Consider the following 25,056-nt stretch of genomic DNA (forward strand, 5'->3'; position numbering starts at 1 on the left):
AAAAAAAAAGAATAAATCAAGTTTCAAGGAAAACCACCTCCTTTCCAAACTACCTATAATCTGGATGTTGTTTGTCCCCTAAATGTTAATGTACTAGAGAGCTTGTCCCCTGGGAGGTGGTATGTCAACTTTAAGAAATGGAGCTTCATGGGAAGTCCTAAGGTCAATGGAGGCAACTGCCCTCAGAAGGGAACACTGGTCTCCTAGAATGAGTTTTTTTTTTTTTGGGGGGGGGTGGTACTGGGGTTCCTGAAAACCGTTCTTCCTCCGGGCTACACTCCCAGACCCATTTTATATTTTTTATTTGGAAACAGGATCTCTTAAGCCAGCGAGGCTGGCTTCGAACCAGCGCGAGCCACCATGCCCGGCCTAGAATGAGTTCTTATAAGAGTGAGTTGTTATAAATGGCCTGGCCTGACCACCAAGTCTCTTTGGCTTCCTGTATCAACATGTGATTCTGCTGGACATGATGGCATATGCCTATAATATCAGTATTTGGTAGGCTGAGACAGATGACCACAGGTACAAGGCCAGCATAAAAAATAAAACAAGGCCAGGGGTATAGCTCAGAGGTAGACTGTCTCTGGTTATAACCTCCACTATGAAAAGAAAAAAGGTGATCCTTCCTCCTGCACATGCTTTGGCCATTGTAACTCCACAGGCCAAACTAAAATCATGTCCTTCAATCTCTAGAATTGGGTGTTAAATAAACCTGTTCTTTATCAAATTAGCCTTCCTCACGCATGTTTTTATAGCAACAGAAAACAGACAAGTACACTACCAATACTCTACCTTGCAAGAGACAGGATGCTTTCCCAAAGTTTTGCTAAAGTCTATTAGAGACTCAAATGTCTTCTGGCTGGTCATTGGTGTTTTAATGACCTGGAAATGCAGAGCAGAGCAGAGAATTATGTCTGGATAAGTCAGCAAACAAAACAAGTGCAACAGAATGCTTCAAGAAAACACTGATCATAAGGGTCCACATAAGAGGCAAAAATAACTTTAGTTTCAGTATAGAAGTGGGAATCTCAAGCTAGAAACAAAAAGTGCTACCAAAATGCTTATTTAAAGACAACGGAGTATTGCAGAAAGCACAAAATCAGAGCTTAAAATATAAGTGTGGGTGGGCAGGCAGGAGTGGGGATAGGACAATTTTGTAGGCATTGTTAAGAGTCCCGTGTTTGAATCCTAGCTGCACTGCTTACTGGCTGGGCGACCTGCACATATTTCTTGAAACTGAAATAACACTGAAATCACTCTGTCAACCTCAAGGATCTGGAGTAAGAAAGAAAGCAGATTTGGGTGAGGTATTAATAAGCATAGCTCTGAGGAGGTATGGAGTGCTCAATACATGCTGACTTTTCTTATTATCTAGTTTTCAGTTAATAACTTCAGGGGAGTAACCAGTGGAGGGAAGTGCGGTAATTACTCTTAAGGTTCTCTGCGTGGAACCCCACCTTCTACTGTAGATAGGAGAAAGAGCCCCAGGAAAAGGTCTCTCAGACTCCTCCTCTTACTCTGCCCACTACCACACATGTCCTGGCTAAGGCACAGCCCCCTACTGTATACCTGGCAGGCCCTCCTGCCTAAGCACCATCTGGCTTAAGGAGCTGGCGTCTATGCAAGGACAAAGGTGCTGCAGGGAGAGAGGGAGCATCGCCGCGTCTGTTCTGGTGCTTGCTGCTGGGTGTGGTGGCATGTCCCAAAGCAGAGCAGAGTGAGTGAGGGGTGAGTGGGAACTGACACTAGCACCATGAAGACGGAGAGGAGGAGTGGGATGACAGTGACCAGAAACCACCCTGCACACACACCTCATAACCGGCAATGCTAGTGCATCTCCACAGGTCTGGAAAGTCCCATCAGACCCAAGGCTTAACTAGCAAATCCTACGAATAAGTTCTTTAAAGGAATTGATAATAAAGTTCCGTTCTTGCTATAAACAGAAGGGACATGTGTTCATAGCTCCAAGTCCAGTCCCAAGTAAAGGCCAGGATCCACAGTGGCTCATGAGCTGACGCTGCACAACAAACTCTGGAGGGAGCACAGCGCCCCACAGAATGCTTCCTAGAAAACAGCAGCATTTGCTAAGCACTGAACAGCAACAGCAACACACTACATTCCTAAAGACACAGGCAGACACAGGAGACAAATGCAACAGAAAGCAATACTACTAGCATGCCTCTACCTCAAAACATAAAGGCATGATATACTACGTGAAGATATTAATCAGTCCCTAAGAATGAAATGTTGAAAACGCCATTCCACTCCTTTGCTCTTTTCTGTATAAGGATAAACGCTGTTTCTTCTATTTCCCTTGCCTTTCTCCCTTGCTGCTCAGCTTGTTTAAACCATCCTTAGGAATGGGAGTCAACTGAAGAAGCAAGCTAGGGAGCAAAGTTAGCAAGACAGGCAAAATACTAGAGCAGGATGCATGGGGGTTGTCACTAGAGGGAAGGAGTATGTGGAGCTGTCATTGTGACTGATTTAAAATGCTCACGCTGAGCAGGTGGGCAGGGAGGGGGATGAAGGAGGGAAAGGGCTGGAGAAGGGAGCAGTGACCAGAGAGACCAACCCAGGCTCGCAGGGAGAGGCCACGGCCAGACTCTGGAGGCTTGTCTGGCTCCACCGGCAGCATCCCCCACACTTCGCACGGTAATAACTCTTTAACCTCAGAACAAATGCAGCTTTAATAGCAGCTGCTCCTCAGACCCTGTAATTAGCCCCCTATAAAGGGCAAGTTGCCACATTACAGGCATAAATTGTCTAATTGTGACTCCATCTCCCCCACACCCAAGTATCCTACAGGCAGGCAAGCAAGCAGAAGCAGCCCAAATAGAAACACGAAGGGTGGGGGGGCAGCCCCGCCCTTGCCCCCACCTCTCCACCTTGCGGTCAGGAGGCTCACAGCTACGGGAAGCAGCTGCTCTCAGGCACTTTCATCACAAGACATGTGCCTCCTCTAAGGCACTGTTACATGGGGCCAGAGTTCATCCCTGGAATGGTGGAAAAGGAATATAGCAGGTCTAACAAGAATTCCATCCACAGCAGGGAGCAAGCTGACCTCAACAAGACAACAGAAACGTGCGTAGATCTCCCTTCCACCGAGCATCAAGCCGATCCAACACCTCTCAGCACCACACAGCAGCGTCGGTACAGACAAGTCAACGACATTTGGTAGCTCTCTGGACTACCAGTCAAAACAGAGGACTGCAAAGCAACAAAGCACAGGGCCTTCCTAGATGTTAGGTGCTTTTTCTTTCTTTAGTTTTTTCAAGACAGATTTTGGCAAGAAAGAGGCACAGGGACAGCCTTCTGCCCGCCCGCTGAAATCTATCAGACACCATGCCCAGTGGCAGGGCCAGCATGACTCAGAGAAGCAGGGCCGAGAGCTGGGCAGCAAGCAGACACTCAGGAGCAGACACCCACTGACCTCTACGAGTTTCATCAGGGGCACCGGGTTGAAGAAATGGAGGCCAGCAAACCGGTCCTGCCTGGTGGTGGCATTGGCTATGCTCGTGATCTGCAAAGAGGAAGTGTTGCTGGCAAAGAGTGTATGTCTGTGGAGAGAAGGGGTGGAGAAGAGAGTGAGTCTCATCTTTGGGATGCTCAGCAGCGTGTGGGGTGCAGTGACTGCTCACGGCCAGATCTGCTGTCCCGACCTGCCAAGGACATCAGGGAAAAGATATGTTGAGATCAATGCTGTCAGTGTTATCTAAACTTTGAAATTTTAAATTGAGCAGGCTGCTGTTTGTAAATGAATATGTAATCTTCACCAATCTTTTCTTAATTTTCCGGAACAAAATTTCTCCTACTTACTTGTATTAGTTAATTTCCATGATTGTGTGAGGGGGAAAAAGAGACTGCTAACTGATGTAGTAATTTAACCAACCTCATTTACAAAACTGAGTCATCTGACTAATGAAAAAAGTCAACAACAAAATAACTAAATGAACACCTAAATTCTCCATGAGAAACACCACTAGGAAAAATGAACTAAGACCTTTCCCCTCAAGAAACAAGCTTTAACTTCCTATTAGATTAGAATAAAAACAGAAGAAAACCAACATGGTCCAAGAAAAATTTTACAGACCACACCAGTACAAAATAGTGAAGGGAGGAAACAAAAATACATGATATGTATTCTACTTGCAAAATCTCCTGAAAAGGCAGTGCCATCTTCTTTTGTGTAGAAAACAACTTAGTAATTTAAAAAATCCATACTGAGCTGGGCATGGTGGCACATGCTTGTAATCCCCATGCTTGGGAGGCAGAGACAGGAAGGTCGCGCGCTGGCTTAAGAGACCCTGTTTCCAAATAAAAATATAAAAAATAGGTCTGGGAATGTAGCCCGGAGGTAGAAGGGTTTCCAGGAACCCCAGGACCACCAAAAAACAAAAACAAAAACAAAAATCCATACTGACTTCAACCAAAGTGGGGTTCCAAGGCTTCTAGGTTTTCCTATAGTGCCACCTTGTGGATAAAACTACACAAGCAGCCTGATGTCAATTAAGAGTGGTAGCACTCTAAGGGTCTGGTCATAGCACAGGAAGGACAGGGATCTCTTATTGACCAGATTCCTGGGATTCCTGCTTTCCTAAAAGGCAATACTACAATCTGCCTGAAATTGGGGGTGGTGAGAGGTGGCAAGTTTTATAAAGGAGAAAAAAAACAGTAATTTAGAGAGAAGAATGAGGTGGAACGAAAGGCCGGTATAGGTGGGTGGCTGAGAGTTGAGGTCACCTGTGTCCTTGGATCAAGACAGAGCTCCCTTTCAAGTCACCAGCACACCTATCTTTATCAAACATCCCAGTTACATAAATAACCCAGTTACACAATGTAGGCACAGGGACTTTTTATTTTAAAAAATGACATTTTTAAGGCTCTTTGGGGGAAAAAAGGCTCTTTTTTTGGTACTGGAGATTGAACCCAGAGGGAGTTTACTTCCAAGCTACATTCTCAGCACTATTTTTTATTTTGAAACAAGTCTCATTAAGTTGCTAAGGATCTCACTAAGTTGTTGAGATTGGCCTCAAAGCTGTAATCCTCCTGTCTCAGCATTCCCCTGGGATTACAGACACGTGTCACCACACTTGACAACGTTTTAAAACTTTGTTCTCAAGGTTTCCTGCTTTTTAGACAATAGAGAAATAGGATAATGTGCACTATCCTCCCCTGACAGAATGTAATGATAAAAAGATCCTCTGCGGCAACAGTAAGTAGCTGACACAGCGCTCCAGGTGGCTAGGCACCCAGAACCAGAGGGCAGCAGGGCAGCGTGCCTGGGGCTGTGCTAGCCGCCGGTCAACACATGAAACAGACCTAAGAAAGGTCCACTCCAAAGATTAGAATCACACCAGCGAATGGAAATCTAAAGGGCCACTTCCCTGCAAATGGGACACTTGGCATTTTAGTAAAATGCTGGAGGGACATGGATTTTACCAGGAGGAGGCAAGTGTCTCACCAGCAGAACAGAACAGCTGGGTCTCAGCAGGCCTCACACTGCCTTCCCTCAGCACAAATATCTATTCATTCTTTGGGACTGGCTATACCCAGTATAATGTGTAAGTATCATTATAATATTCTGATTTCATTTCCTTTGGGAAGATGCCCAGGAGTGCTATCTCTGGGTAGTTTTATTCCCAACCTTCTGAGAAACCTCCACACTGATTTCCAAAGCCACTATACTAGATTGCAGTCCCATCAACAATGCAATAAGCTTCCTATTTCGGCATATCCTCACCAGCATTTATTGTTATTTGTGTTTTTGATGATTGCTATCCTAATTGGAGTGAGATGGAATCTGCTTATAAATTACATATTAAAATTTACATATTAAACATATAGGACTATCTTATCTTCCACAAAACACACACACCTGACTCTCTCAGACCATCTTTAGTTTTTTCCTTCTGACACTCAGGTACCACAAAAATTATTTTTCAAAAGTACTGAAAGAAAACAGACAGCATGGGCTTCATCAGGGCTCCCAATGGGAACTTTATCACTTGGACCTATATTCTTCTCTCACAATAAGATGTAACTAAAATTTAGCAGTAATGTGTATATTAATGAATCTTCTAAAACAAAAATGTAATGTAGGAAGTCTTCAATAAGGGTGGTAAAATAAATGAAAATGAAGACTGCAGAAAAAGATCACCTTCAGCATGCCTACTACAGGCTGCGCCTTTTCATGGGCCACATCTGCTTTACATGAACAAGTGACAGAGTCCAGTACAGTGCCTGACACACAGCAGGCACTCAGCACACAGGAGCTAAATGTCACAAATTGTCTAAACTCTGTGCAACCTGGACCACTGCTTGTACTGGGCAGAGGGAGGCTGCTCTTGGAGAGCTGTGTAGGAGGTCTTAGAAATTACACCCCCAACCACTCAACTCAGATTGCAGATGCTAAAACTGAGGGCTTCCTAAGTGTAGTGTGGGTGTTGGCACAAGGCGGCCTCCTGACTTTCCTCACATTCTCTATGGCCCACTACCAACACCGTAGGGCAGTCAGGCCCGCCTGTGCCACTAGGAATGACCAGGCATGCAGTAAAGGCCAACCAAGCCTGACAGAACTCCTTTCCAGGGGAGATGTTTTATTACCACTGACTTGGGAGACAACCCTGGTACCAAGAGTGTCCTTTCTGTCAGATATCTCTATAGATCCTAAATGTATATGGATGCGTGTAGTGATGCACAGAAGCTGAGAGGACTCCAGGCCAGTGCTGAGAGCTGACATTCTAGCAGGGTGATGGTCAAGTGTCTCAAGTTAGCTGCTGCTCGCTGGTGAATCATTTTTGACATATAAGTTCACTGTGCCCTTCAGGTCTAACCAAGAAGGTATGGCCAAGACAGCTGTTAAGGAGAGCACGAATCAGTCAGTCCAGGGACACAGTCACCAAAAGCCTAGAGTCGAACATACTCAAGGCCTCTGGATACTGAGGTGGGCCAGGGTCAAGTGTGAACAACCTTCCTGACCCTGCCCGGACAGTCCCAGGCCCATGTGCCCTCCTGCCTGCCCATGTGTGGTTGGTTCCCCTTAGTCACCCTTTGCCAGGAGGCTTGGTAAGGATTCAGTGTTTCTTTCAACATTCCCAACAGTATTTCAATTCAACCCAAAAAAGCTCAAAATAGGGAAGTTCATGTAGACAAAAGGGCCTTCCATACAATTATACCATTTGGTCTGTTCCACCCCAAATCTGAAAAAACATGAAACTGTTCTGAGGTTCCCTGCAGACATGTTAGGACATGCCCAAGCCCTCTGCTCTCAGGCACTGGAGGCCTATCCCTGGGTGGGCCCTTCCTTTCAACTTAATGGGCAATTCCAGCCTCATTTGCAACAAGGATTTGATCAGGGAGGCAAGGCCTCCAGAAACAAACTGAGAGTGAGAACAAAGACAAAGGAACGTACTGGCTCTTTTTGGAAGAGCGACACAGTAGTAGAGAAGTAGACTAGGTATCTGAAGATCCTTCCCGGGAAAAGACCATAGCAAGGAGGGAAGCTCAAGGCCTGGGGGAGAGTCCTCAGGACCCGACAAGAACGTGCAGGTGTCACCTACTCAGCTGCAAACTTGTCCAGCCTTTGGAAGAGCTCATTCTTCACCTTCAGATTCTCTACGATGGCCTCCACCACCAAGTCCGTGCTGTGGACCACAGATGCTGCGTCTGTGCTGGTTGAGATGTTGCTCAGGGTCTTCTCCACAAACTCATCACCGGCCTAATGCAGCAGGAGGCAGGAGAAGAGAGCAGTCACTGGGTGCCTAGTGTGAGGCTGGCTGCTAAGGCAGAAGGAATGAGGAGGGCTGGAGACACCAACCCACCTAGACACAATCCGAACACACCCTGAAATTCTGCAAAACAAAATTCCTATGTTTCTGCTTAGCAACAATATCATCTCCATACACTGCTAGACGCCAGGGCAAGAGTCAGCTGTGAACAACCCCAGCCACAACTACAAGGGCCCTGGCAGGTAGGATTCTAAGAGCACTGGGCTAGGGGTTGGCATCAAGGGCAGAGTAAGTCTGAACCCAAGTGACCTGCATTTGCCATATGCTTGGGCACAGTTGTCAGTGTCCTATGTCGGTGGTGACTTTTGCAGGTATGGGGATGGAATCCAGGGGCATTCAACCTCTGAGCTATACCTCCTGCCCTGTTTTTTATTCTTTATTTTGAAACAGAGTCTCACTAAGTTTCGGAGGGCCTCACTAAGTAGCTGAGGTTGTCAGTGAACCGTGATCCTTTGTTCTCAGCCTCCCGAATGCTGGGATCACAAGTGTGAGCCACCACACCCAGCTCTACTTTTTAAGTTCTTAGTCATCTTTGCTTGAGTTACTAAACTGGGTAACTGGTTCCTAGCACCTGTATCTGTCCTCAGAGTATCCATGGAGCCTACAATTTGTCTTTCCAACAAAGGAAAGAAATTGGGAATGAGCTTAACTCAGCACTGTCCTTTAGTCTAGAGGTCGTGCTAACTACTCCCCTCTAAGAGAAGGCAGAGAAGAAAGCCAAACTTAGTGGTCACTCATCAAATAATAATGTCCAAGCATATACCAGTAACGGTGTTTAAAATATAGGCTAGATTCAGAGCCAGACATGGTAGTACATGCCTGTAATCCTATACTTGGGAGACTGAGAAAGGAGGAGCTCAGGTTCAAGAAGAGCCTCAACAAGTAGTGAGACTTTTATCAATCTAGTGAGACCCCGTTTCAAAATAAAAATTTAAAAAACAGGGCTGTGGGTGTAGCTTAGAGGTAGAATGCCTTTGTGTTCAATCCCCAGTACCACTACCAAAAAAAAAAAAAAAAAAAGAAGAAAAAGAAAAAGAAAAAAAAAACTAGATACACCCTCTACTCTCAAAGTACTTTCAATATTATCCCTTCTTTGTTTTCTCCTCTGACTCCAGAAGACACAAAGAGACCTCGGAGCAGAAACAGATAGTGCCTCTGTAAGTAGCCATTTTATTTAAAGATATAATCTGTCCACAGGGCATTACAACCGTCATAATCATCAAAACCATCCAAAATCATTATGGAATAAACAGCTAGAACAGAGGTGTTTGATAGATTAAATATAAAGTGAGAGGACAGGCAATTCTAAATTTTCTATTAGCCACATTAAAGTGAAAAGAAATTAACGGATACTATCACTTTAACATTATCAATATAAAAATACTGTTTTATACGTTTTTATCTGTTAAGCCTTTAAAATAGAACATCTAGTTTAAACTTAGATTTTATCTCTATTCAAACCAGCTACATTTCAAATGTTCAACAGCTACCTGTGGCTAGTAGCATTGTACTGGTCAACACAGAGCTGGATACGGTATGTCAACCAAGCAAGTTAAAATGGAAACCTTCCTTATCCATTGGTGTCCCTGGTAGAAGAAAGGTATCAGGAGACCTAATTTCTCAGGAGTTACCAGTCAGGAGCTGAGCAACTTGAGCATAGGGGTCATCTTTTTACACTTAGGCTGTGGCCAGAGCCCCAGCTCAAAGCTGAACTTTGCAGAATAAAAAAGGGGCAAATGCAGACTATCTGGGTTTAGACTTACTCTGTCTTTGATGCCAACCTTATGCCCAGGGCTCTTATAACCCTGTCTGCCTGGACCCTCATCTTAACACCCTGATATTTATTCTTCAGATTTCATTAACGAGAAAGTAAAATTACCTGTATCTCCAACCCCCTGGGGTTTTTTTTTTTGTGTTGTGTTACTGGGGATTGAACCCAGGGGCATTCTACCTCTGAGCTATACCCCAGCCCTATTTTTTTTCCTTTATTTTGAAACAAGGTCTCACTAAGTTGCAGAGTGCCTCATTAAGTAGCTGAGGCTGGTCATGAACCTGTGATCTTCCTGTCTTAGCTTTCCAAGTAATGGGATTACAAGTGTGTGCCACCACACCCAGTTTTAGCCCCCTGGTTTTAAAAGATGACAGAACATTAGGAAAACTACAAATTGAACCACAATGAGATACCACTTCACACGTGTGTTGATCAGAATGCAAAGAAAGTGGAACCTTCATACATTGCAGGTGGATATGGACACCAATACACTCTGGGACCCAGTTCCATAGTTCCTCACAAAGCTTAATATGGTTTTTACCATACAACCCAGAAACCCCACTTATAGGTACACAGTCATTCCCAGTATCTATGGGGAGCTGGTTGTAAGACCAATACTATAATCCTCAGATGATTAAGTCCCTTACACAAAATGGCAAGTTATTTGCATATAATCTATATGCCTCTTCCCATATATCTTAAATCATTTCTGGATTATTTATAATACCTAATACAATGTATGTTATGAGGGTGAGAGTGATGGGGACTGAACCTAGGGTGCTCTACATTGAGCTATATTCCCAGTCCTTTTTTTTTTTTTTTTTTTTTGAAACAGGGTCTTGCTAAGTTGCTGAAGCTGGCCTGGAAACTGCAATTCTCCTGTCAGACTCCTAAGTAATGGGGTTAAAAATGCACACCATCACACCCAGGCACCTAATATAGTCTAAATGTCATGTAAATAGATATTACACTATATGATTCAGGGAATGATAGTCACATTTTTTTCTTGAGTATTTTCAATCTGCAGTTGGTTAAATCTGAGGATTTGAGACCCATGGATGTAAAAGCCAAACGTATATCCAAAAGAATTAAAAACAAAGACCCCAGCTCTGATTATAGCTACAGGTTCACTAAAGCATTATTCACAATAGCCACAAGGAATAACAACTCAATTCTATTAGCAAATAAATGGATATGGAAAATGAAGTATATACAGACAATGGAATATTATTTGGCCATTAAAGAAAGAAATTGTCACAAAAGAAGAAATACATATGGCCAATAAACACATAAAAAAATGTTCAATGCCATTAGCAATCAGTGAGATGCAAATCAATGATACTGAGATTCCATCTAACCCTGATCAGAATGGCAATCATCAAAAAGTCAAAAAATAATAAATGTTGGTAAGGATGTGGGGAAACTCTTCTACACTGTTGATAGGAGTGTAAATTAGTCTAGCCGCTATGGAGATCAGTGTGGAGAGTCCTCAGAAAACTGAAAATGGACCCACATATGATCTGGCCATACCACTCCTGGGTATTTTTCCAAAGGGTTAACCAGAGAACTACAGTAATTTATCCATACCCATGTTTGTTTTGTTTTGTTGTGTGGTACTGAGGATGGGACTCAGGGGCCTTCTACCTTCAGACCTCACCACCAGACCTATTTTATTTTTTATTTGGAAATAGGGTCTCACTAAATTGCTGAGGTTTGTTTCAAACTTGTGATCCTCCTGTTTCAGCCTCCCAAGTACTGGGATTACAAACAGGCGCCATCACGCCCAGTTTATATCCACCTTCACAGCAGTACAATTCACAATAGCCAAAAATACTGAACCAACCTTGGTGTCCATCAACAGATAGATTACAAAATTATGGGATATACACACGATGGACTCCTGCTCAGCAATAAAGAATAAGATATAACTCATTGGTAGAGAGGCTCTAGGTTCAGTCCACAGTACTGCTAAACATACATAAGTACATTCATATATAAATAAAATAGAAACATGAAACAGAGAGTGGGGTTATGGTTGCACAACAATGTGAATATAATTAATGTAACTGAGCTGTTTACTTAAAAAGATTAAAATGGCAACTTGTGTGTGTTAGTGTGTAGACATACACATACATATATGTATGTATGTGTGTTTGTGTATGTGTGTGTGTGTGTGTGTGTGTGTGTGTGTGTGTTTGTATTTGGAACAATAAAGAGATTTTAAAAAGCAACTAGACACACCACTGTGGATACCTCCAGAAACAAATAACAAATTACCCTCTTTGTACTCTACTCTGTATATGGAGAGAAATTCCATCCAAGCCCCAAGGAAATCAACCTTAAGCAAGTTTAACAAGGTGATAAAGGAAATAAAAATTCACTTGGGTGACGTGCAGTATTTCTAATTAAATGTGAACTCCCAATGGGAAAGTGCGCTGGAAGTAGTGAGGTCCAGTGAGACAGGGTTTGTAAGCAAGAGTCCCCAACTCTTGAGAGTCCTTCCAGTCCCTATTCCTCTTTTCTTCCAACTAAGTGAGAATGACTTGTCTGAGGTTTCCCTTCCTTTAGGTCATCAGATGACTGCTAAGCAGTCAAAGGTTTCTATCTAAGCCAGGCATGGTGGTGCATAACTATAATCCCAATACTCCAGAAGCTGAGACAGGAGGATCAAAGCTTCAAGGATAGCCTCAGCAACATAGCAAGAGATGCTCAGCAACTTAGCAAGACTGCTTCAAAACAAAAGTAAAAAGGCTGGGGTGTAGCTTGGAGGTAGAACATCCCTGGGTTCAATCCCCTGTCTGTCTCTGTCTGTCTGTCTGTCTGTCTGTCTGTCTGTCTGTCTCTCTCTCTCTCTCTCTCTCACACACACACAAACACACACACACACACACACACACACACACACACACACACACACACATTTTCTCTCTAAATACAATGTCTGAGCAAACACTTGTAATCCCAGTACTTGGGAGGCTAAGACAGAAGGACTGTAGTTCACAGACAGCCTCAGCTACTTAGTGAGGCCCTCTGTAACTTATGAGACCTTGTTTCAAAATAAAGAATAAAAATAGGGCTGGGGGTAGCTCAGAGGTAGAATGCCCCTATGTTCAATTTTTAGTACCCCCCAAAATAAATAAATACATAAATAAAAAACATTCTGTTTTTACCTTACAAGTACAAAAAACACCATCCTGTTTCTTCTTCTATCCTTTTGGCAAAACTGGTGTTCCTCAGTCCCAATTCCCAGTGTTCTTCTAGAATGAATTCAATGCCTGAAGGATACTTTTTCCTCAACCTCAAATCCTACCCAACAATGATATGGTTATTTACTTCTCCTGTTTTCTTATCAGTAACCGCTGAATGTTGTAGTGACTATGTTATTTATTAAATTGGCATAAAGCATGGGGAAATGAGTTTCCCACAAACTTAAAAATAAAATAATAATAAGCTAAGGCTTAAAACCCCTCACAAATGTGAAGTGGTCAGAATACTGATCTCCAGGCCATCTATAACAAGAAATTACCTTGGGGTTTTCTGCAAACTTCTTCTTTGATATTCTCCTAAGGTTTCCCTCAATTCCCTTTTTGGATTTTGCCAAGATGTCCTCCGATTGGTCCACCAACACGACTGTGTGGCCAGTTGCTGCAGCAACCTAGAGCAAAAAATAAATAATAATAATAATAAATAATAATAATAATAATCTTTTTATAAGAAAGAAAGCAAAAATTTACAAAAAGAGAAAGAAATGGTCCACATTCCACTTGAAGAATAAGTTGGCATTAACTAAACACACACTTCTTGCCAGATACTGTTCTAAAACCTTTATGTGGAATATATCAGATTCTCAAAACACTCTCACAAGGTGAAGGAGCACCCCCCAGGTGACAAACAGGTAGAGATGAGCTAGGATCAGTATAAAGTCCTGGAGGCCAGGCCTGACCTCCTTCCCTGTATCTGATCCTGCACTTCCCAATACAGGAGTCACTCTCACGTGCAATCACTTAAATGAAGTAAAATTAATGAAATTAAAATTTCAGTTTCTCGGTCACACCAGCCATATTTAGAATGTTTTTCAGGCACCAGCTCTTTTTCCTCTGAGCTGTCGACCTGTGCAGCACAAATCTTTGGCCTTCCTATTCTGCAGTCCTTAAATCAGAAGCAGGTAAGACTTTAAACTAATAATGTAAAAAACAAAAAAAAAGTATGACTCCCATGAAAATCAAGTTTTTGGCAACTGACCAGTTTAGGACAGGCAATCCCCTCCCTTTACCACACCACCTTGGCTAAAGGAGGATCCTACAGTACAGGTGTATTTGTGAAGCTGCCCAAGTTCACAAACAACCTGCTTGGTTTAGCCACAGCTGGAGACAAGTCAATCCAAGTCTGCCAGTAGCTTCAGCAAGGATAGAAGGAGTGCATGTTTGCAGCCAGCCTCCGCTATTTACTTAGTGAGGCCCTCAGCAACTTAGTGAGACCTTGTTTCAAAATAAAAAAGAATAAAACATAGGGCTGGCAGTGTAGCTCAGAGGTAAAATGCCCCGGGGTTCAAGCCCCAGTTCTGCAAAAAAGAAAGGAAAGAAAAGCGTAAATGAGTCTGCCCAAGCCAGAAGCAAGAGATCACATGTGACCTCTAACAAACAATGCAAGGGGCCAGCACACATGAGATGCCCCCTCAGGAGTAGAAAACCCCTAGAAACCACTGCTCTGGAACATGTGGGCACCAATGGGGCCAGGTCTGATGGAGTGGATATGCCTAGAAAAGAACAAGGAGATGATGGTTTTAAAAGCTGGCCTAACCCCTGCTATTAAGCAGGCAACTAAAACTCAAAGCAGCAACCCAAAGAGAAAACAAAACATAAACAAGAGAGCATAAAATAAGAAATCAATCACTGGTATGATGTATATTTAATTAAAGCACACTTTCCCTGAAAAGAAAAAAAAAGAAATCAGATGCTCTCCCTAATATGCAAAAGCTAGGGAGAAAATGAGTCACAGAAGGAACTCTAGACGAAGAAGGAGATACTATAGATGAACAAATAAGGCGACCTGAGGGGATGAAAGGGGGGAAGAGGGAAATTCTCTAATGTGCATGATGTACAAACATAACAATGTCAATCATTAAGCCAAATATGAGGAGGGAGGGGGGAAGAAATGGGGCGGGAACTGGGTAAGTGCTAATTGAATGATGTGTGCATGTATGCCTCCACCATCTTGTACCCCATTAAGATATATGACTATGATGTACCAATTTAAAAAAAAAGCTGGGCATGGTGGCTCACGCTTGTAATCCTAGCATTCAGGAGGCTGAGACCAGAAGATCACAGTCTACTTAGTGAGGCTCTCCGGAACTTAGTGAGACCCTGTTTCAAAATAAAGAATAAAACATAGGGCATGGGGTGTATCGGAGGTTGAATGCCCCTGGGTTCCATCCCCAGACCTGCAAATAAATGAATAAATAAATAAATATTTAAAAATAAAATAAAAAATAAAAAGAAAGCAAAACATAAAGGCAGAGGTTCAAATCCCAAAGCAAGATTTCCAAGGAACAGTTTTAACAGTTTTAATAGTAAGACTGTATTTACTTATTTATTTATTATTTATTTATTTATTGGTGGTACTGGGGATTGAACCCACGGGTATTCTCTCTCCGAGCTACACTTCCAGCCCTATTTTATTCTTTATTTTAAAACAGAGTCTTGCCAGGTTGCTGAAAATTTTGCTAATAGTTGCTGAGACTGGCCTTGAACCTGCAATCCTCCCATCTCAGCCTCCTAAGTACTGGGATTACAGGCACATACCATCATACCTGGCTTTTAAGACAGGTTTTAAATACAAGTTAATTCGAAGTGTACCCATGGTTTCACCCACACAAGTGGTTAAATGTCTATGCCTATGGGGCCCATGAGCACCATCAGCAACCCCAATGCATGAGAGCATGCCTGGGAAAACCTGGAAAAGAAACTGCTAGAACTGAAGTCTGGCAATCAGAGCAGGTCAATGAGGCAGAAGGAAAGGGATGAGCTATCTTGCTAGATGGACAAAAGCAAGCAGCAAACCCAGCTGTCAGCAGAAACGCTCAACACGCTGCAGGCAGGAGGCACAAAGTAAAACCATGTTCCCAAAGCAGAAAGTCTATCCATCCAGTCCAAGGGTTCTCCCTAAGTGACAACAAGACCAAAGCTCAATGAGCCAACATGCAAATTGTTCAACACAAATCTAAACCTTCAAGTCACTAAATCTGAAGTAAAAAGCCAGAACAAACTTACAAATTGTATAGAAAAAGTCTAGTGCAGCAGGCCTGTCCCATTCCCTTAGGAAGCCTGTTCACAAGGCCTGGCTGGCATCTGGAACTTAGATTGAAGAGGGTTCCCACCACTCTCACAACTATGACTCTCTGTGCCTCAAATGCAAATATTGTAGCTGCTTTCCTTCTGAGTGTGGAGTTCACACCCCCAATAAAAAACCTGGGCACTGAGTCACCAATTAGCTCCCCTGACAGACAACATATTATGATGGCTGTTACAACCTGTTGCTGGGGCAGATGTGTCTGTCCTGTGTGGCGGCACGGGATAGGACCTTGAAACCCCCGCCTGATCCCCTCCGGACTTCTGCCAGGCCACTGTCCCTTTGTTTTGTATCCTGCTGCAGGAGTGAATTACCATCATGAGTATGACTATATGTTAGGCCCTAGAGCCCTTCTAGTGAATCACCAAAGCTGGTGTGGGTAGGGCCTGATGCAGGACCCCCAAACAGAAACTAAGAAAGTAAAACTCTGAAGTGGGCGAAGAAACTGAATTGCTTTAGACAGGAGGCCATGGGAAGCTATGGTGGACAGGTGGGAGTGATGGTCACTGACGGGGCAGGCATCTGCCAGGCAGGGCTTTCTGCTTTCTGCTTTGTTTTGGCTCCTTGGTTCAGCTCCTCCTTCATACCACTATCCTGATACAATTTCACTGTTCCTCTTGACCTCTGCCCTATGTCATTCCTTGCGTTGGCCAAACACGATTTCTTAGATTCCTACCCTCCTAAATCAAATCGCAATCCACTTTCTCCCACTTTACCTCCAACAGGCACAGCTCAGGCTTTTTCAGCTCGTCAAGGAAGCAGGGAAGACTCCATTACATTAGCTACAAGATAGTGCTTAAGTCAAAAAGGAAAAAGACAAAGATAATAGGGAAAGAGTACTCTTAGGGAATTTATAATTTTACTGAGAACAAGCAAACCCAATAATACAAGGCTTCACAGATGGAATGACACATAAAATAAAAGCCACCAAGGTGAGGCATCCTATTGGCCAGCAGATTTCAGCAGGCCGTATGGGAGAAGCATACTAAAGCTGTAACTGTGCCAGTAACTGTGTAAGGAAATGAGCCACAGCAAGCCAGGCAGGTGGAATCACGGGTGGCATTTCTAGAAAACTACTTTCTGGCTCATTGTAATCACACTTGACTCTGATCATCACTGGACATTTTTGGTTATATTGTAGATAAGCCATAAATGTTAACCTCATAATTATTTTTTTACACATGTTCCCAAAGCCAGGTGTGGTGGCACATGCTTGTAATACTAGTACTTGGGAAGCTGATACAGGAGGATCACAGGTTTGAGGACAGTCTCAGAAATTTAGTGAGGTTCTCAGCAATCTAGTGAGACTGTTTCCAAATAAGAAATGAAATTGGTCTAGGGTATGTATAGCTCAAAGGCTGAATGCCTCTGGGTTCAATTCACAGTAACACACACACACACACACACACACACACACATACACACACACACACACACACACACACACACAGTAAAAAGAATCAAATCGAGAGAAAATACCCTTAATCAAAATGAAAGAAACATGCACATTATAAAAGCACTAAAATTCAACCAGAAAAAACATGGCCAGAAAGCATTTTCATTTAAATGTTTACCTTCTGCTCCTATCCCAAGCCCTCTGATAAGCCCACCCTCCACCCCCACACAGAAGACACTTAGCCTCTGTGTTTCTTGGTCCTGGCATCTGCATGAGCACACACACAACATATATGTGTAGACAGGTCAAGAGATGACTATTAAGTCAGGCTCTCCAAGCAGAGCTCAGGAGAGCAAAGTGCATATGCCACGTGATCCTGCCAGTAACTGTGTAAAAGGTCTGCTTGTTTTCCTATCTCATTTCCAAAAGATAAGGTCTGCAGACATAAAGTCAGCAACATTTTGAGGGTACTTCATGTCGTACTCATCTTTGCAAACCTTAGAACACACAATGCACCACCACCACACAGGCCAACACCGGGAGCATATAAGATGCTTAATAAAATATCCACAAGGTTACGGGTCCAGTGCTCTTTGCTTCTATTGCTCTACTCCCTAAGGTTTTGGTATCTCTCTCTTGCTGATGAGTTAGTCTAAAAGAGGTACCACAGAGACGGTCTCAGGATATTGACATCTGCCCTTGCTCCCAAGAAAGCTGCATGACTCTTATTCCAGATTGGCTTCACAAACTGAGGCAACCTTAAGCATTGCGAGGCGGCCACAGGCCACCTGAAAGCCAGTTTGTTTCTTTCTGAATTATTAAGCACTTACCCTATTTCTCCTATGAGATCTAATAGTAGCAAATCTCTCCATCTACCCTCAATTAACAGAAAAAAGAAAAAGCTACATGCAAGAGAAATAAGAGGAGCTGTGTACTGAACATCCCCTAAGTGCTAGGCTCAACTATGCATTTTCCCAAGGCTATTTCTGACTGATATAACAACCTCGTTGGAGCAGGAATCCTTTTTCGCAAAAGGAGAAATAGGTTGAGTCATTTGCCCAAGATCACTCAATTGTTAAGCCACAAAGTCAGGATTCAAATTCTGAGACTACTTGGCCCCAGAACTTCTTAAAACCTAATTAGAGGAATACAGGAATACTGCCTTAAAGCCGGGAGTGGTGGCGCACGCTTGTAATCCCTGCGCTTGGGAGGCTAAGACAGGAGGATCGCGCAGGTTCAAAGCCAGCCTCAGCTACTTAGTGAGGCTCACAGCAACTTAGTGAGACCCTGTTTTCAAATAAAGTATAAAATAGGTCTGCGAGTGTAGCCCAGAGGTAAAAAAGCCCCTGGGTTCCACCCCCGTACCCAAAACAAACAAACAAACCTTCAGGAATATTACCTATTTGCTAGAACAACTAGCATTCAGATATAATAATAATGAAATACTGTTTTACAGAAAATTCATGCTGCCTCTTTTTTTTATGTTCTCTCCCCATGCCCTACTTGGTAACTATTATGAACCTGGTGACAATATCATTTTAAAGTTTTCCGAAGAACTGGGCATGGTGGCACATGCCTATAATCACAGTACTTGAGAGGCTGAGATAGCAACAGTACAGAATTGAGAGCATTCTATGAAACTTAGTGAGACTCTGTTTCAACATAAAAAATAATGACTGGTGGGGTTGGGGGCAGCCCAGAGGTAGAATGCTACTAAGTTCAATTCTAGTACCTCCCCCCCAAAAAAGTTCTCCTAAGTAAATAAATAATTACATTTCAGTTCTTCCCTAAACTGATATTTGAACACACCTTAACAGTCTTTCTGCAACTAGCATTAATGTTCCACTTTATAAATGAAACTGAAGTGGGGTTTAAAAAACACACATCTAAGAGCCAGGCATGCTGGCACATGCTTGTAATCCCAACTTTGGAAAAGCTGAGACAGGAGGATTGCGGTTCTTTGACAGACTCAGCCACTTAGTGAGGCCCTTTGCAACTCAGTGAGACCCTGTTTCAAAATAAAGAATAAAAAATGGGGCTGAAGCTGGAGCTGGGAGGTAGAGTGCTCCTGGGTTCCATACCCAGTACTGAAAAAAAAAAAATCTAAGGATCTATGGTCCAATGGCTAATAAATAATACAGTAACATTAACACCATCAACAAGCATCTTTTGGCTTCAATCATATTATAGTCAATGGTAATAGCTAAAATTACTTGACAGACCACCTAACCAGAAAAACAACAGTTCCTGTGTCGGTGTTAGAGACTCAGAAGCAATACAAGACACCCTAAATACCCTGTGGCTGTAAGACAGGGGCTCTCCATATGTAAGTCCTACAACAGCAGCAGCACATCACCAGCAACATCACCTGGGGCTCATTAAACTCTCAGCTGGGTGCGGTGATGCAGGCCTGTGATGCTTTGGAATCCCAGTACCTAAGAGGCTGAGACAGGAGGATCTGCAGGTTGAGGGCTAGTATCAGCCCTTATCGATATCCTGTTTCAAAATATAAAAGGGTGGATGTAGCCAGGGGTAGTGGTGCATGCCTGTAATCTCAGTACTGAGACAGGAAGACCTGGTTCAAGGCCAGCCTCAGTACTTTAGCAAAGCATTCAGCAATTTAGGGAGACTGTTTCAAAATAAAAATTAAAATAGGATTGAGGGTATAGTTCAGAGGTAGAATGCTCCCAGGTTCAAATCAGTACCAAAAGAAAAAAAGGGAAGAAAAGAAAGAAATGTAAACTCTCAGACTCCAGACCCAGCCGGTCACACCCTGGAATGGGGCCCAGTGAGCTCTGGTTCAACAGGCCTTGTGATTCTGATGCTCACTCAGGATTGAAGACTGTGGCTCCTAAAATCTACCCTCCAATCTGGCTGCAGAGTTGAATCACATGAAAAGCATTTAAAATGCCTGAGACTCTGTTTCAAAATAAAAGAATAAAAACAAGGTTGGGGTATAGCTCAGAGATAGAATACTCCCGGATTCTATCCTCACTACCATGAAATAAAATGCCCACAGTCCAAGCCCAACCTGCAGATATTTTGATTCATTTAGTTTAGGGTGACACCTAGACAATGGTTTGTTTGTTTGTTTGTTTGTTTGTTTGTTGTTACTGGAGTTCCTGGAAGCCCTTCTACCTCCGGACTACACTCCCAGCCAGCGCAGCTGCTTCGAACCTGCGCGATCCTCCTGTCTCTGCCTCCCAAGCACCAGATTACAAGCGTGGGCCATGCCCGGCAACAATGGCATTTTTAAAAACACCCCCAGATGATGCTACTACAGTCACTGTACTGAGTACTGCTCTAAAATATCCTGTTGGTTCAGACCCCTATTCTCTTACCCATACCACTGCTGCCAACTATTTCCTTAAACCACCAAGAGGTCAGTAAAACTCTGTCTAAACCAGCACAGTTCTAATGTCTTCCTGCTGCTGTCTGTCCATAAAAAAGTTCCTGACATCCATCACTCTGAAGATCCTGTCTATTCTATTCTCCTAAAAAGGTGAGACCCTACCAAGCCACTTTCTGCCTGTAACTCCTGAACATTAGGGTCCTGTTCCACCTCCCCTAAAAAAAAAAAAAAAAAATTGCTTAATTCTTTCCCTGAAGGTTAGGCCTTGTACTGGTTGCTTCCTTAAGTTTTGTTCCAGTCCCTTCTCCTCAAGTGGCTTTCTTTAAGCCTTGACTTCTGGTCACATTTGCATCTCAGATGCCCCTTATGGGTCCTTCCTTGCATATTGGCTCCAGGCTCCCCTCCACTGCCTTGAGCAAAGGACCTTCCTCCTCCTCCACAGGCCACAGTGCTGGAGAAATCTGAACGTCCAAAAGAAGAAACCCCTTGAAAGACTCGACGGCCAACTAAAACCAAAGCGCACAGAGGTTTGTCAACCTTAGTGAACAGCTCCCACTTAGAGTGCCCTCCTTGTGTCAGATAACAAGCCTAGCTTATCCCATTTAATTTTTTTTACAATATATTTATACATCATCAGTATATTTTGGGCATTTTCTAAGCTATAAAATTCTTTGAAAGTAAATTATTAAAGATTAATGCACCAATTCTTTTTAAGTTTTGTTTCCCCTTCAGTGATTTTGTTGTTAAAAATAACAAGTAGCTGGGCATGGTGGTGCAAGCTTGTAATCCCAGCATTTGGGTGGCTGAGACAGGAGGATCACAGTGCCGTTTGCAGCCTATGTAACTTAGTGAGGCCCTCTGCAATTCAGTAAGACCCTGTTTCAAAATAAAAAATAAAAAATAGGGCTGGAGATGTAGCTTGGAGGTATGTCGCTGAGTTCAATCTCCAGTACCACACACAAAAAAAACCAAGTATATGGATACTTTAAAGAAATCTTAGTTATATCATATTTCCTTAGAACAACTTCCATAAATAGTATTGGATTAAAATATGAGTATGTTGAAAGCCTTGATACATGCAAGCTAAAGTAAATACAGACTCTTATTTTAGTAGGAAGACACTTCTTTTTCTCCTATGTTATTATTCCAGAGAATGGATTCAACATAGTTATTTTTACACTACAGGTATCCATTTAATTTTATTTAATTCTCTAAGTTCAAATGCCAATTTTAATGAAGTGTTTTAATTATGGTTTTATAATTTGTTATCTTGAAAATGAGATAACTATATTAAAATCTGAAATGAGCACATGACTTCTGGATGTTTGGACTAGGAAAATTCCTTAAAAAATTCATCACTATTATGCCTATGGCAAAATGTCCTGAAAGTAGGCACAGTGACTTTACTTGGCATAAACAATACTATGAGTATAAATGTACATAGAGTGATGTACATAGGGCAGATGTCAGTGACAGAAATAAACATTATCTATCATATGCTTATATTAATGTTAGGATCACTAATAAAAGGAATATACAAATTTAAAATTTTTCTTAATTAGCCAGGCATGATGGTGCATGCTTGTAACCCCAGTACTTGGTAGGCTGAAACAGAAGGATCTCGGGTTCATGACCAGCCTCAACTTCTTAGTGAGGCCTTCCACAATTTAGTGAGACCCTATTTCAAAATAAAGAATAAAAAATAGGGCTGAGGTGTACCATGGAGGTAGCATGCTCCTGAGTTCAATCCCTGGTATGGTAAAAAAATCCTATAGAATTTCTAGATTCCCATTTAAAAAAAAAAATTCTAGATCCCTAAAATAAGTTTGAAGACCCTAGTTTGAAAAAAATTTTACCTTACCTAAACTCTATGGTAACCATGAGATCAAACATTAAGAAGGAAGGTGTGTCTACTGAGTTACAGAACCAAATAAATATTCAGAGTGAGCAAAGCACAAACATTTGGTTCAATATTCCTCTTTTTATACTCTGCAACACCCTGAACTTTACAAGCTAAATACTTCTTCAGCAACAGCCTCCCTCCTGGCTTGAGGCCTCCAAGCTAATTGCTCCCAACTCTCAACAGAGATTTGTTTCATCTAGTCTAAAAGTGCATCTCCAACAGTCTCCACAGGCTCATGGTCCTTCTTCCACCACACACCCAGGTCTCAAAGTATAAAACTTACAACTCCTAAGGCTGTCTTGTTCTTCAGCTACTGCCTTTTGACCCTAAAATCTCTCATGTAACTTCTCTCTCAATTCCTTTCTTGTAAGAATCATCCCTAATTGCTGCTGAGACCAACCTCTTTCCTATGATAGATAGTGGTAGTAGTTCATGGTCATGGGTTCCAGTTACTTCTCTTGAATGAAATTCCAAGTCCCTCATGTGATTAAGACTTCATTCACAGCTTTTAGTTACATGTTGCTTTAAAGCTAAAAACAGAAAAAGAAGTACTATGTGTTCTTGGCAGCCAAGCAACTGCAGTGGAGGATACAATCTGGAGAGTGGGAAAGAAGATGGAAAATTTGGGTAAAAATTACAGAGGTTATTAGGAAATATTTTCCAACAAATGATCAAAGGTCACAGTCAAAATCTTGGCTTCTCAGAGGTAAGTGCTTCTGAATCCCTGCTCCTACACCTGTGCATCTGGTAAGCACCACACAGGGTACCCCACTCACTCCTTCACTGTTGGCTCTGCTGACTCAACACTCGCCTGGTACCTGGCTCAAGGCCCTGGGGAAAGATGGTGAATGGAACAAATCTGCTCTCAGAACGTTTTCACTTCTCACCAAGTACCCTATTTGATCCTCACGGCCACTGGGAAAGACATGTTAATCCTCACTGTAACTATAAGCAACTGGAACATGTGAAGCTGGAGCAATCCACTCGTGCTGTTCTTGACCCTCCCTGCGAGGCATGGCTGGGTCTGAGGGCAACAGTCTGAAACAACACTGACCTGGGAAGGGTCAATGCTCGCAGTGTGCCAACTGAGAGCTGGAAAATATTCCATAACCTTTGCTACCACTGTCTCTTCATCTGCAAAACTGGAGCAATAGAATCATTGAGAGGATTAAGTGAGTTCATACAAATTAAACACCTGCAATGGTACCTGGTGCATCACGATAGCATATTTGTATTCCAGATTGCTCCTTCCTTCTTTTGCAAGTGTCTAAGGCCTATTACTCCACCCAGACAGAGCCCCTAAGGTAAACTACAGTTGACTTTTGGATAACATGGCTTCCAACTATGCAGTCAAACTGTTTATTTCTTTTTGGAGATTTACAACCATTTGAAAAAGCTGTAGTGGAACCTCATAGCCTAGAAATAAGTAAAAAAACTAAGAAAAAGTTAGGTATGTTATTAATGCATAAAATGTGTACAATTATCTATTTTATCATCTATTACCATAAATATAAACAATTTTATTAAAGGAGATTAAATTTTACACCTACAAACACAAACCATACAAGGCACAACTTTCAATTAAGAAAAATGTAAACAAAGAGCCTGCCAAGGGGTTAGGCCGGTGCCAGAACCAGCGAGGCCAGGATTAGAGCCCACCATGAGGCAAGGCTGGTGCTGGGGCCTCCGAGGCTGGAATCGGAACCTACCGAGGGGTTAGGCTGGTGTCAGGGCCAGCAAGGCCGGGATTGGAACCTACCGAGGGATTAGGCTGGTGTCGGGGCCAGCGAGGCCAGGATTGGAGCCTGCCATGAGGCAAGGCCGGTGCTGGGGCCTCCGAGGCCAGGATCGGAGCCTGCGGAGGGGTTAGGCCGTGCCGAGGCCAGCAAGGCCAGGATTGGAACCTGCCATGAGGCAAGGCCGTGCTGGGGCCTCTGAGGCCGGGATAGGAGACTGCCAAGGGCTGAGGCCGGTGCCGGGGCCAGTGAGGCCAGGATTGGGGCCTGACATGAGACAAGGCCGGTGCTGGAGCCAGCGAGGCCAGGATCAGAGTCTGCTGGGTGGCCAGGCCAGTGCCAGGGCTGTCAAGAGTGGGATCGGAACTTACAATGCAGTATACACAGAGAAATATCACAGAAAATAAAAAACCAGATGCTTTCCCTAATATGCAAAAACTAGGAAGAAATTGGTAATAGGAGGAGATCTAGTTGAAGAAAGGGCCCTATAGAGGAGTAATTAAGGTGACCAATCAGAGGGGATGGGATGGGGGAGGATGGAATCTCTTTAAAAGTCAGGATGTACGTAAATAAATGTATCAAAGTTAATCACCAATCAAGCATGGGATTGAGGGGGGGGGGAATGGGATGGGGATTGGATAAAGGCTAATTGGATGATGTGTGCTTATATGTCCTCACAAATCTTGTATTCCATTATAATGTATGACTACAATGCACCAATAAATATATATATATATAAATGTAATCAAAGATGCAGTATTAA

At 42.9% G+C, this 25,056-nt stretch overlaps 1 protein-coding gene across 1 annotated transcript in view; it reads right to left on the minus strand.

Moving 5' to 3' along the window:
• The window catches only part of HADH (hydroxyacyl-CoA dehydrogenase), a gene marked incomplete at both ends in the record, with an annotated part of 54,446 nt that overhangs the window by 13,330 nt on the left and 16,060 nt on the right, over positions 1-25,056 (minus strand). The window contains 4 exons of the mRNA XM_080697176.1: positions 793-882; positions 3,431-3,557; positions 7,560-7,717; positions 13,085-13,213. Coding sequence (XP_080553302.1) covers positions 793-882; positions 3,431-3,557; positions 7,560-7,717; positions 13,085-13,213 — 504 coding nt within the window. The remainder of the gene's footprint in view (positions 1-792; positions 883-3,430; positions 3,558-7,559; positions 7,718-13,084; positions 13,214-25,056) is intronic.

Source organism: Muscardinus avellanarius (assembly GCF_963383645.1).
Source record: "Muscardinus avellanarius genome assembly, chromosome: 6".
Classification (NCBI taxonomy): domain Eukaryota; kingdom Metazoa; phylum Chordata; class Mammalia; order Rodentia; family Gliridae; genus Muscardinus; species Muscardinus avellanarius.